This window comes from Puma concolor, chromosome C2 (assembly GCF_028749965.1).
Source record: "Puma concolor isolate L17-30 chromosome C2, mPumCon1.1.hap2, whole genome shotgun sequence".
NCBI classification, from domain to species: Eukaryota; Metazoa; Chordata; class Mammalia; order Carnivora; family Felidae; genus Puma; species Puma concolor.
In genome coordinates this window covers 34,100,299-34,114,568 of record NC_141675.1, presented here as the reverse complement: position 1 = coordinate 34,114,568, position 14,270 = coordinate 34,100,299, and the positions used below count along the sequence as shown (strand labels likewise).

The following is a 14,270-nucleotide window of genomic DNA, read 5'->3' as shown; positions in this document are numbered from 1 at the left end:
TGCAGGATGAGCGCTAGGGCAGGCTCTGCCCCGTGAAATAAAGACAGAGCTTCCTTCCTACCTAAGGACTGGCTCTGGCCCTCCACTCAGTGAAAGGGCTGACTGCTCCGCAGAGCCAAGGCCAGGAGCCAAGGGCTGCAGAGACAGCAGGAAAGGTGGCTAGGTAGGCCAAGACATGGCCCTTGAGGCAGGGGTTCCCTCAGTTTTTCTCCAGAAGCCAGGTCATAGGCCACAACTAGCCTCGTGCTAGAAACCCCCACACACCTCTCTGCCCAGGAAGCAGGAAAAATCTGCAAAGGAGCAGGACTGGGGCAGCACCAGCCCCTATCCCAGGTGGCAAGGTGTCGGGACCTCTCCCCATCGGCTCTCCATCAGAATCTGGGGTCAGACCCCCATTTCCCAGGTCTCACTTCCATGCTTGCCCTGTGGCAAGGGAATTCCCTCCCCCTGCCAACCACCTCACCACCCTCCCTCCACCAAGCTCTAGGGTAGATGTCCTTGGCTTTCTGTTTCTAGGGAGCCGAAGAGATAGGAGATGCTTCTCCATGTTTTAGAGATGGGGAAAAGAAGTAGTGTGCAGTAAGTAAAGAGCACCTGGGCATCCCCGCAGAGAGAGCACAGCTGGTCATCCGCCAAGCTCGGGACCTGAGTCCAGTGGGTGGTGGCAGTAGAAATGTGGCTGAGGAGAGGATGGAAGGAGTTGACACAGCACTGGGGAGGTCCCGGTGGCTGGGAGCGGCCACCTGTAGAGGGTCTGCTTGCTTTCAGGAGGCAAGAAGAGGGGTTCCCAGCTTGCTGCAGATGCCCCTGTAGGGTAGCTGTAACTCCCACAGGGCACCGGCCCCTGCTCTGAAATACAGTCACTTCCCGGCCTCTTACTCACCAAGAATCATAGGTTCCAAAAGCCAGTACACAGTATCTTCTAATGTTTCCTAATGTTCTAGACATTTGGAAAACAGACTCCTTTTTAGAAGTTGCCATGATTTTTTTCTTGGCTTTTATTAGCATGTGTTAAAATCATATTATCCAAACACTACCAGAAGAACATGTATTGTTCTGCATAAAGTGCTTAAGGAAAAAAAAATGCAACTTATTAAACTGGACATTCTTTTCTAGTTCATAAATTTTGGGTTACAATCAGGGCACAAAAGGAGAAACAGAGTGCAGTATTAGAGAGAGCGAGAAGCTTAGTGAAGGACTCGGGTGGAGACACAGACCACGCCCCATTCCTCCCACTTTCTTGCCGACTGAACACTGCACCTGCATAAAGCAGCAAACAGCTTTAATAAATACATTTTTCCTTCATTTAAATCAGAAAAGTTAATTATAGTAAAGCACTTTTTCTCTGACCATCTGTTTATAGCCACAGGCAAGATTTATCCACAGAGTTTAAGTGTGAAAGTGTTAGTTCATTGGGCTTTCAGCTTTCTAATGCTATCTGGGTTCAAGATTGTCTCAGCAATTCGTTATTGGTTTCTTTATATTTACCAACTCTATAGTGTTTCGTGTTACAAATGCCAACCAAGGACATTTTCTCAGTACTAGAAATGTCAACGAGTGGACCTATATAAGGCTTTATTCCCAATAAACTCGATTTTCTTTAAACTGGCGTTCTCACATTAACACTCTGTTGGCCGCACAAAACCCAAGTCCCTGCTGTGACAGATTTTTAAATCGGTGGTGTTCTGAAAAAAATAACAACTTGGCAATCTCTGTGTTTGAATCTTGGGTGGTCATGTTGAGAACAGGAAAAATTGCATTAAATACACTTAAAAACATTCATTTGCAATCAAACATATTTAAATCCTCCAAGGAAGGTGCAGGTTGGTGATGGGGTGGCTGCGGTGTGAGCAGCCCCATCAGGAGTGGCTGGGAGGCTTGGGGTTCTGTCAGTGGCACACACTCATGACAAGCGGCTGGGTCACAGACCTCGCTTCCGGGCCGCAATGCCTCTGAACTTCTTTTAGCAAAGGGAAAAGGAAGGCTGGTTGTTCCTCCAAACAGTCAAGAGCAACCTCTGTTGAGTTCACCTTGAAGCTGACCCAGAAGCTGGAGCCAGGTGCCAAACTAAAGGCTGCAGCAGGGCGAAGTAGCACTCGCTGTCAGAGAATCCATCTTCCACCCGCTGGGGAGAGTGCCTTTCCCTCGCTCAAACTTCAGTGCTTTGGGCTTCACGCAGGACAAAATCTCAGCCACATCTCTTACTCAAATTTTGATCTCATTTTACAAAAGCACACTGAATAGCAGTCCTGAGTGACTAGTAGAATTAGCTGAGTATAGCTAAGAGAAAAACAGCTTTCTAAGCTATCCTGTTCTTTGCTTCTTTCTACAGGTGAGTCTGTAGAGCATTCTTTAGTTTCACAGTGATATATGCTGTTTCAGGAAGCACAAGGTGATCAGACTTTGTTTCCAGGAAGTGATGACCTACTTTAGTTTGAGCATAAGGTTCCACGACTGGCTCTATATCCTGCCAGATACCGCTACACCGATGACAGGATTTAGGGCAGTCGAGAGGCTCTTGGTGCCCAGTTCCTGCCAAGTGTAGCATGCCAGAGTCAGGGCTGGGCTTTCACTATCAGTAGCTTATTTCCCCCTGATGGTTCAAAAATCCTATTGTGAATTTGTTGCCTCACTCCACTCCACCCTGTCCATCTGACTTGGAAGCCTGAGAGCTTATTGAATTAGGCTGAAAAGAGGCTCTGTACCTGCTGATATTGACGGCAGTAAGATGCTAGCTTACTATTTTGCACAGCACCATATATCATGCCTGTTATTCAGGCCAACTACAGCCAACCTTTTTTCTTTTTTTGTTTTCTGTTTTTGTTTTTTTTTTTTTTGTTTTGTTTTTTATAAAGAAAATCTATGTAAGTTGAGGTTCAGAAATGCATATATTTTTTACTTACAAATATTCATCTGACCAAAATTCAACATAACCTTTATGGAACACTTAACAATTGTTTTGTTTTTAAAATAACATTTCATTCAAACTGTATATAATTCAGTAAAGTTTTTTATACAGCAAGCAATGCTTAAACCCTGGAAAATCTGTAGAAAAGAGATTTTCACACAAAATAAGAAAAGAAAAATTTGAGGTATCCCTCACACACACACATCCATTCATTCTGACTCACGTGCACACACACGCACACACACCTATGTGTGCAGAGACACATTCATCCTCACTCACAAAGTGGCTGCAGCATAGGCAAAAAATTGTAGGTCCAAAGGAAAATGATTGATTGTTCTAACAAAGAGTCCAGGTAGCTCAGAAAACAAAACAAAACAAAACACAATAGTCCTCTGAGGAAATTACTACCTCGAAAAAATGTTCTCAAGATGAATTTGAGATCTAAGCCTACCAAATTGCTTTTGCAAAACAGCTCCCTGCAGTCCAAGGTGACTTGTGCAAATAGAAGGAATCAAATGAGGCTAGTTCCTGTACTTCCTTTAACAAGGATGTGGGATGCTCGCAGGTGCCCAGGGTGCTCCGGTCACGCCAGGTACTGCTGCAGTGCCGTCTTTGCCCTGAAATCACAAAGTTCCTGTTAGCCATCATCTGAGAAGTGGAATGAAGGCAAAAGCCCTGTGGCTCAAAGATGGTAACGTGGAGTCTAAAAAGGTAGATCCCCAAAGGGAAGCAGGGTGAGCCCAGCTGGGCGACTACCACACGGGGCAGAGATGTGCGGTCAGTGGGTAACTTCAATCCCAGGCTGGCTGCATTCCTCTTCCTGAGGTTCTCTTAGAAAGGGCTGCTCTTGTCATTACACCTGTTGCAGCTCAGGGGCATTTTATACTTTTCCTTGGTCACTGGCATTTAGGCGGGACGTATCTGGAATTCTTTACTTTCTCCTATTGCCATGCAGGTTTTATCTAGTGCTCCAGGACACTGTGGGGGTACACTTAGGGTTCTGGGAAGCTAGGAGGAAAACTGACCCAGGGAAAGATATTCAGGGGCTGATTAGAAGGTGCCTGGGGGGCCTAGAGCTCATGACCCAATGCTGACTCATGGTTTCAAATGCCTTCAAATTGAGGAAGGAGGTTACAGTTTCATCTCATTCTTTTTTTCATGCCTGCTGGTATAGACCGGTGTGGGATGGCTGGAAAGAAGGCAGCGAGTTGGAGAGGAAGAGACACGATGTGGGCGGTGGCCTCACCCATCCTGATCCTTGTTAAAGTGTCTTCCTTTGAGCTAGGACTGAGGTAGGCCTCCTTTACTACTGCAATCATGAACTTGGTAAAGTTTCTCAAGAGGCTACAATTGTGGGAATTACAAAGTCAGGTTTTAGCAATGGTCTCCCCCTTCTAAGTTATGGAAAGAAATGGCTAAAATGTTTAGTTACAATTAGCTGATGAAATTAAGCCAAGGTAGACTGGGCATGCAGTAAGCTCGACACAAATGGAGTGTCTGGTTAAGTAATGGGACCTGTAGTTTTTAAAGTGGAAACTAAGGGGTGTTCTTACAATTATCTAAGACTCTATAAATATAGTAACTGCAAATAGTCCAGTCCATCAAAATGGGAAGCCCTGTATACACGGTCTCCAAGTTATGAAATAGTTGGGTTCTACAAAGTCATTTTCCTACAGAAACAAGTTGATGAATGATGCCACAAGCCGCCCTTTAATGACCATCCACCTCACCTCACAATCCCAAGGCCCTTTGAGCCTGAGGTGGAAAGGGCTGGCCGACAATAGCTCCTCATCTCTGTTTGAAAGTCAAAGGATCACAAAGCCTTAAAGATAGAAGGACACTGAGAGATGTCTGTGCCATGGTGGGAATGTTCACATGAGGATTTTGACTAAAATTAGAACTGCCAATTCAGACTCCTTCTGAATCTTTCTCGGGGGCTGTCTATGTTTGTTATATTAGACCTTAGTGAGTACCTTATCATCTTTCTGCTATCTCTTAATATCTAAGAAGTCTTTCACAGATGTTTTAGAGGCAAGATCATGGTTCCTTAGATGGACTAGGTAAGGTAGCCCAGACCTTGATTTTTTTTTTCTTAGACCTTGATTCTTTCAATGGGGTTTAAAAACTGCTGAAAACTTACGTGCCATACATATATGGGAAACAGCATCAGACTGGTCTAAGCAATGTAGGCCAGGGCCAAAACCTATTGTACAGCCTGCTGGTGAGGCCTCTTTTAATGTTTCAGGTCATCCCAGAAACGATTTTAAGCAGAATTATTTTTGTTTCTAAACAAACCTGAGAAAAGAAAGCCAGGGAACGATCTGGCCCTCAGCCAGGACAGACGGGCTGATAGCCTATCATCTGAGTCAGCAGCCATACTACTGCTGTGGAGGTGGGGGCAAGGGTGCTGGTCCTTAAAGTACCGCTCAAATCAAGGCTTCAACGGGTGCCTAACTTTGACTCGCCTTTGATGTGATACTCACCGAGCAGCAGCCTTGAGCTGCAGTTATTTGGGGATTTGTCTACTTTGACTCACAGGATGGCAAACTTCAGGGAGGCAGGAGCCCCATCTGCTCTGTGTGCTCTAGAGTCTGGCACAGCCATTCACTTGAGGAGCAATTAGCAAGTGCCTTTTCCCTCGAGTGGAACAGACGAGCAAGCTGACAGCCACGACAGTGTGGTATATCCTATGGGTGTTATGGGAGGTCCTGGCAGACGGGGTCCCCTGACAAAGCATAGGGTGCAGAATGGATCAGGCAAGACCTTTTGGAGGAGGGGACAACCTGATATGAGTTTTCAAGGATAAATGGCCACTGTTGGGGCATTCTCTTCCCTTGCTTTCAGGATACCTTCTGTGCCTGGGTCTCTGTCTGCCTCACTGGTTGTTCCTTCATTTCCTTTGCTGGATCTTTTTCTTTTCCCCTAACTGTTCGAGGGCCCCACAGCATGGTTCTTATAGCCCTCCTACTGTCTTCCTCTCTCTTAGTCTCCTTAGGTGACTTCATTCAGCTTCAGTGCTTTATATACCATCCTAGTTTTTATCCTCAGCCCCATTACCTACCTATGTATTATTAGATAATCCACCACTATCTAATTGCATCCAAAGTCTGGCATGTCCAAACAAGAATCCTCAATTCTCCCTACCCCAACCCAAATTTCTCTTGTATTCCTCATTATCTTGGTAAATGGCAACGCCCTATTCTGTTGTTCAGGCTAAAACTCTAGGCATTTTCCTTTCCTCTCTTTAACATCTTACATTAAATCCATGAGCAAATCCTGTTGTCTCTATCTTTAGATTAAATCCTGAATCTGACCACTTCTCAATACTTCTACCACTGCCACCCTCATCTCATCTCTTACCTACATGACAATAGCCTTGAACTGTTCTCCCTTCCCTGCTTGCCCAGGTGATTCTCTACGCAGCCACCAGAGTGATCTTGCACAAATTCAAGTCAGGTAAGGTCTCTTCTGCTCAAAACTCTCCAATGACTTTCTATCAAACTCTGATTAAAATCCAAAGTCCCTACGATGGCCTATAAGGCTTTTTGCTTGCTCCCTGCTGCCTCCCAGAGTCCACTTATTACCAGTCCAGCCCTCATTTATTTATCTGCAGTCCCACTGGTCTCCCTGTTGTTTCTTGAACATGTCAACCTCATTCCTGCCTCACAGCCTTGCACTCACTGTCCCCTCCGTTAGAATACTATGCTTCTGAACATCTGCCTGGCAGACTATTTCATCCAGATCTTTGATCAAATGTCACATCCTCAGAGAGGACTTTACTGGCCCATCTATAGGAAAAGAAACTTTTTTATACTTCATTCCTTCACCTTGCTGTTTTTCTCATAGTACCTCTCACTACCTGCTATCATATTACATATTCATTTGTTTGTGGTGTCTTCTGTACTAGAATGTTAAGTTCCACAAAGGCAAGGACTTCATCAATTTTATTCACCATTATTATCTCCAAGGCCTAAAACAGTACCCAGTAGAGGTTACTATTGAAAAAAATTCTCTGCCAAAGGAATGGGGAATTAGGCGGAGAGTGGACTGGGTAGCAAATCGGATGGAACAGAATGTGTAAATGCATGAAGATGTGATACTGTGACAGGGAAGGTGTGGCTGGAGTACAGGGCAGGGGGAGCACAGAGAATGAGAAAGGCAGAGTTAGGCCATGGAGCACTTGTGAGCCACGTCCAAGAGTGTGGAGAATGAACATGAGCGGCAGAGTGTATACAGCTAGGGAGAACATTTGCGGCTATTTTGACGTTACATAGATCTCTGATTATGATTCTTGCTTCTCTGAGTATATTGCGAGGACAGCAAACCCTCAGTGGACACTGCTGTATTCCCAGCAGCCAGGCCAGGCTGACACAAGGCAGGTGCTCAATGAGGTTTTGAGGTAATGGATGTTTTTATTATTGGCCTTCCTTTCTATTTTAAGGTCAAGAGAATGACATTAAAGAGATTTCTGGATCCTCTCCAGATATCCACTAAGATGGCCCAGGCTCATGTTAACTCCCAATAAGATGAGAATCTTTAAAAAATTTGCTGATTATTAGTTTATCTTACTCAAAATTCCTACAGTGGCTCACAGTTAATGAAGGGAATTCAAGAATCTAAAAGATTTTAAGTTTGGCCATGTGAATTACTAAGCAAGCCAGACCCTTTCATAAAAGAATCCAACATACCCCAAAGCAAGGCCCTTTTATTTTGATACTCACTTGTCACAAAGGTTTGAATCTGGTGACTGACTCAGTTTGTGTAGAATATCTACGATGCCCATGTCTCGTAATTTATCCTGGCGTTCTTGTGAACCTAAGAGATTTAAGCTAACAGGTTACTGGGAACACGACCCAGGCATCTGCTTTCCTTGATGTACAATCAACAATCTAGAGCCTTACCAGGGTCCTTTACTCCCCATCCTTCCATACCCCTGGTCCCCAGTGAAGTTGGATCCCCTCATGCTTGGATGCTCAAAAACTGGTCTCCCTGCTCCTTGACATTCCTTCCTGTGTCCATCCTGGATTCTGCTGATCAAGTAATGTGTCCAAGGACTATAGCATCAAGGTCAGATTCTTCAGCCTGGCACAAGGCCCTCTGCCATCGGGCCCCGTCTTCGTCTCTTTCTGGACATGTAAAGCCAGGCTCTTCCTAGTTCAAACAGGTCTTGTTTTCCCCTTTCTAATCTCTTTCACCCTGCTCTGACCTCCCAACACTTCCTGCAGTCTCCTGGTTAGCATGTGGCAGTTCCAACTTCGTACTGCACTGTCCTCCCTTTCAACTAGACTAGGACCTCCTTGAGGGCAGTTTTGTTTCCCTGGTGCTTGGTGTCTAGGCCTACATGTTGAATTCAATTTCTCTTCCTCCCACTTTGTTCTAGACACGGCTGCTGAGTAGAATACTCCTCCTGGAGTCTTTCCTCCCCATCAAGAGCCTGCAGTGACTCACTCATTCACTGACGTCCTCTATACCCAGTGAAGCAGAATCTCTTGGTGTATAGCCCAGAAATCTGCGTTTTAAAAAGTTCCCCAGGTGATTCTTATGCAGCCAACAGCATTGAGACTCACTGTTCTTCCACATCTGTCTGCCACCTTGGCTGGACATTGGAATCACCTGGAGAATTAAAATACTTATGCCTATCATCTGCCCCCCCCCCCCCCCCCCATTAAATTGGTCTGGTGCAAAAATCCTCAGGTGACTCTAATACGCAGTCAAGGTGGAGAACCTCCAATCCACAGAGTCCACTTTCCAGACTGGCTGCTTCAGCACTCGTGTATTTCTCCTTTCTCACCAATGCACCCACTTCTCCATTAAGCTTATCTGCCTGGGGTCCTTACATGTGCCTCCTCTGCACACAGTCAAAGACCCATCTGCCCACCTCTCATCTTCTTCAAGTACCTCCCACCAACCTCCTCCTCAGCCTTTTCAAGGGCATGGACCCCACTCATTTCTCTAGGGCTCCTCCACCCCCATCCTCTGTAATCTGCTACAGCGTTGACTCCAAGGTAGGGGCTCAGTGTCAGCTGTCCAGCTGACTCAGGCTAGTCCCATCGATTCTCATGCCAAGGTGACTCCGCTGGGTACTTGGAACCCACTGAATGAGGCCTGCACCTAGGATCTCAGGGGCATCTGCTGCTTTCCCTCCCGTAATTTTCTTCAGAACAAATCTCACCAATCTCTTACCTTCCTCTTCATTCCATATGAGGTTTGATATACAAAACATAGCAGCAAGCTGCAGTTTGACATGTGAATGACCCTATTTGATGCAGAAAAAGAAAAAAACAACATGGAGGTAATCTTACTCGATGTACTTTTTTGTAACATACCACAGTCAATTCCAATAGGCTAAAAGTGTGAATTTGGGCTCTCAAACTCCAGTGGGTGAATGGGTTGGGCTTAAGACAACAGAGAATGGTAGGAAATCTGGTAAACTGGGGAGTGAAGAAGACTTGCCAAGAGACATTCACATTCAGATTTTAGAAACCCTCTGGTAAGCCAAACAAAACACCTCCAGGGCTCTATGGGTAGTTTACAATTTATCACTCTGTTTTTATCTACACTAGGAAACTTTCAGGTCTCCAGTGGTCAACAAATTGGATGAATGTGCCTTTTGTATTTGGCTACTGATGATCTAATTCAAATTACTTTTTTTTGTTTTAAGGTTTATTTTTGAGAGAGAAAGAGAGCATGAGCAGGGGAGGAGCAGAGAGAGAGGGAAGGAGAGAGAATCCCAAGTAGGCTCCACACTATCAGTGTGGGGCCGGATGTGGGGCATGAACTCACCAACTGTGAGATCATGGCCTGAGCCAAAATAAAGAGTTGGACACTCAATCACCTAAGCCACCCAGGTGCCCCAAATACTCTTATTCCTAAGAGTACTACTCTTACTCTTAAAAGTAAATTACTCTTATTTGTGGGGTGATGTCCCACAATATTTGATTGAGTCTTTACTTGCTTCATCTAATGTTTCTACTATTAAGGAGCTTCCTCATCTTCTGAAACACAATTCTTATTTTTCTTTATGTACTCAAAGTATAACCACTTTTGTTAAAGTTGGATCATTTACCCATATAGACTGCTTTCTCCTACATGACAGAGGCCCCAATAGTAACACAATCATTACAGATGATTTTCCTATTGATCAATTAAGAAAAAAGTCCCCAGTACATTTAAATAAAATGCATATCTGGAAAATACCAGTGGCATAATATACTCAACAGTTTTTGAAGGCAGAGAGATTTATCTCATCATGTAGGACTGTATCTCAACAATGCAGAGACAGGAAGTTGATGTGGCTTTCTTCACTACAATTCTATGGCTGGTGATTCTTTTCCCTTTTTACCTGTCCAGACTTTTAAATTGTACTCTCTCTCTCTCTCTCTTTTTTTTAATGTTTGTTTTTGAGAAAGAGAGACAGATCATGAATGGGGGAGGGGCAGAGAGAGAGAGGAAGACACAGAACCTGAAGCAGGCTCCAGTGTCTGAGCTGTCAGAACATAGCCCAGCACAGAGCTCGAACTCACAAATTGTAAGATCATGATTTGAACTGAAGTCTGACACTTAACTGACTAATCCACCCAGGCACCCCATACCTGCCAAGACTTTTAAAGAGATACCCAGTTCAGGTTCCACAAAGACAAAACATAATAAAACTTATCATCTGCTCCCACCTGAATGGGTATTTGTTGAATAAATGAAATGATATACTGTACAAAAATACATGTTTACGATGTATAAGTTCATTCATTCAATACATATTTCTTGAGGAAACAAATTGTGATGGAGGAAACTACAGGGTGAAGGGGTGGGAATCTAATTTAGGTGGAGAGCACAGAAGAGATCTCTTTGAAGGAGGCAAGATTTTTGTTTTAAATGTTTATTTTGAGAGGAGAAAGCACAGGTGCGTGTTGAGTGGAGGAGGGGCAGAGAAAGGGGGAGAGAGAATCCCAAGTAGGCTCTGAGCTGGGCTCAGTCCCATGAATTGTGAGATCATGACCCTAGCGGAAATCAAGAGTCCAATGCTCAGCTGACTGAGCCACCCAGGCACCCTACAGGAGGCAACGTTTAAGCAGAGACTTAAGGAATAGAAAGGTACAAGTTGTGCCAAGAGCAAGGGCCTACGGGCACCAAGAGGAAGGAAAAGTTCCTGAAAAGGTCTGAGGTAAGAAGGAGCTACCGAGCTTGTGCATACTGAGAAGGCAAAGTGGGGCAACTTTCAGAGAAGTGGGCATGGCTAAATTGTGGGCCCTTGTAGGCCAGAGAAAGGACTTCAGATTTCACTCTGAGTTGGGAGGAAGCTCCAGAAGGATTTAAGCAGTGGATGGTGAAGATCTGACCTGGGCTGAAGGGACTGGAGTGACTGGGCAGAGGTGTCCAGGAGGCTATTATAGTCAATCAGGCGTGAGATGCTATGGCTTGGTCCAGAGTGAGGGCAGTGGTGATAGAAAGAAGCAAAAAGAATCCAATTCTGCTTTGGGGGAACGACTGACAGGACCTGCTGAAAAACTGGATTAATGAGGTGAAAGAGCTGGAGAAATCAAGACTGGCTCCCAGGTTTGAGCAGGGCAGAGCTACTATACTGAGATGGGAAAGACCAGGAGAGAAGAAACTTAGGTTTAGGGGAGATATTTAAGAATTCATTTCTAGGGCATCTGGGTGGCTCAGTCAGTTGGGCATCAGACTTCAGCTCAGGTCATGATCTCATGGTTTGTGGGTTCGAGCCCCATGTCGGGCTCTGTGCTGACAGCTCAGAGCGTGGAGCCTGCTTCAGATTCTGTGTCTCCCTCTCTCTGCCCCTCCCTCACTCATGCTCTCTCTCTAAAATAAGAGTATTAAAAAAAAAACCAATTTTTATTTTTTTAATGTTTATTTATTTTTTGAGAGAGAGAGAGAGAGAGAGAGAGAGAGAGAGAGAGACCGTGTGAATGGGGGAGGGGCAGAGAGAGAAGGACACAGAATCCAAAGCAGGCTCCAGGCTCTGAGCTGTCAGTACAGAGCCAGACACAGGGCTCGAACCCACAAACTGTGAGATGATGACCTGAGTCAATGTTGAATGCTTAACCGACCAAGTCACCCAGGTGCCCCAAGAATTCATCTTTAAACATCACCTTCAGGAAGCATCAGACAGGCACATGGAGATGTAGAGTAGGCAGGATATATGAGTCCTCCATGTGACCCTCCTCTATGCCCTCCATGTGACCCTCCTCTACACCCTGCCCACATCAAGAACAAGCGTTTGCAGAGCTGCAGGCACCATCAGGAAAGCTTGTTGTCATAGCTTTTGAAGGCCAGTAACCATTACTTTGTTTGTATTTTATATTGTTGGATACTATGGAAAATGTAAAGCATAGAGAGGATGGTAAAAGCCATGGGAGTGGATGAGATCCCCCTAAACCAGGGGTTTTCAACCACAGCTATACATAAGAACCACCTGGAGAACTTTCAAAAACCCTGATGCCCAAGCCACAACCCAGACCTATTAAATCAGAAGCTTGAAAGGAAAGGGACAAGGCTACAATCTTTGAAAGCTCCTTAGGAAATGCCACTGTGTAATAGTGTAATAAAGACCACAGGTCTCAGGAGATCATGTAGGAGAGAAAAGAAGAGTCCAGGGCTAAGCAAGGAGGGATGCTGTCATGGAAAACATAAGAAAAGAATGTTTCCAAGAGGAAATGGTCAGCTGTGTTGAAGGCTGCTGTACGTGAGGTGAGATAAGGAGAGAAAACTTTGGATTTGGCATCATGGAGGTCATTGAATTTTAGAGGTGAAGAAGGAGTTAGCGTGTATAGAAGATACTTTTACAAAGATGGCTATGAACAGGTATACCTCGGTGGATATGGGAAATCAAGAAAAACTTTGAAAAGATTAGAGATACTATGTGGATCTGGTATTGGAAAGATAATGGAATTCCTGGTTGAAGCATTACTGCTTCATTCAACGAATATTTACTGAGCACATACTAAAGGCCAGGCATCGTCCAAGGTGACAGATACGAAAATGTACACAAAACTGACCTAGTTCTTGCCTTCATGGAGCTTACGTGAGGGACACAAACACTTTTATGTATCACTGTAATTCAGCTAAGTGCTCTGAAGGTAACAAAGTATAACCCACATGGATAAGAGCCCACAAGATGTGTCAGTTGAGCTCAGATCTGAGAGGTTAGAAGGCACACCAAAGAGTGCGAAGAAAAGTGTTCCAGGCAGAGCAGAGCCAGCATGTACAAACGTCCCAAGGTAGGAAGGAACATGCATGGCCTTTTTAAGGAACAGAAGGAGGTCAGTGTAATGAACAAAGCAAAGAGGGAAATGAGAGGAGTTGGGGATACGGATGAGTCGGATCATGCAGGACTTCACAGGCCATCACAAGGTGGGTACGGATGTTATTCAAGGTGTTAACAGGGAGCCACTAAGGGATTCTGGCCTCTAGTCTCAGAACAGAAGGTGAAGTCATCACTATGAGTGATGAGGGAGAGAAAAGGTGAGGTTTAAAGAACAAGAAGGTAAGAACCCATTTTGCATGAGAGGTGTCAGCTTGCTGGAGAATCACAGAGGGGTAGTAGACACTGCTGAGTACCCATGGTGGGGGTGGGGGTGGGGGTGGGGGTGGGTTGGTTGTAAACTGTGAAATTAACATGAAACCAATCAGCCTGGTTCTATGCCTTTCTCTGCAGCTGTGGACTCTGACAGGCAGGCAAAGAGAAGACAGGTTCACCCACAGTTAGGGTTTTGTTAGGAGACACTGACAGAATGAAAAGACTGTCAGATTTTGGCAATGGGCAGTTTCTGCTGATGACAAGATCCACGGGATGGCTGTGGCAATAGGTGACCGACGTGTTTGGAAGTAGGTAGCAGACTGTGTTTGCAAGCAAACAGGTCAAAGAACAAGTGCCACGGGTGCTGGAGGCTTAAGAGCTCACACACATCAGACAGAAGCCTTGAGAGATAAGACAGGGGTTTCGGGGCACTGAAGGAAATCCAAGAGCCCAAGTATTCACTGAATAAGGAGGCAATCAGGAGACAACGAGGGTGGGGAGTGGGGTGATGGATGGGTTGTAATACTGCCAAACAGTACAAGCTTCAAGGCCTTCCAGTCTCTTTTTCTTCAGGATGAAAGAGAGCTCCTTAAATGTTACAGAGTAGTCTCTTCTTTTTTTTAATCTCTGCACCATTTGTTTTGCACTAACAATGCTATAGTCCCTGCCTTCTGATGAAGCTACCGTGGAGCAGTGAAAGGGACAAAGGCCTACCATGTAATACTTGATTTTCTGCAGGATGTCATCATTGGTCATAATGAGTTCTTTTGCTGTTGTCCCATCTGCTATGTTGGCTAGGATGCACAGTGTCTGGAAAAGAACAAAGGG

General features: G+C 45.0%; 1 protein-coding gene across 3 annotated transcripts in view; it reads right to left on the bottom strand.

Annotated features, from left to right (window-relative positions):
• Window positions 1-980: 980 nt before the first annotated feature.
• The window catches only part of ARMC8 (armadillo repeat containing 8), a 108,658-nt gene continuing 95,368 nt past the window's right edge, over window positions 981-14,270 (bottom strand). For all 3 annotated transcript variants that reach the window (XM_086674365.1, XM_086674367.1, XM_086674366.1), the window contains 4 exons: window positions 14,157-14,252; window positions 9,092-9,164; window positions 7,630-7,723; window positions 981-3,525 (listed from right to left, as the gene is read on the bottom strand). In XM_086674365.1, the coding sequence (XP_086530491.1) occupies window positions 3,492-3,525; window positions 7,630-7,723; window positions 9,092-9,164; window positions 14,157-14,252 (297 nt within the window). In that variant the 3' untranslated portion in view covers window positions 981-3,491. The remainder of the gene's footprint in view (window positions 3,526-7,629; window positions 7,724-9,091; window positions 9,165-14,156; window positions 14,253-14,270) is intronic.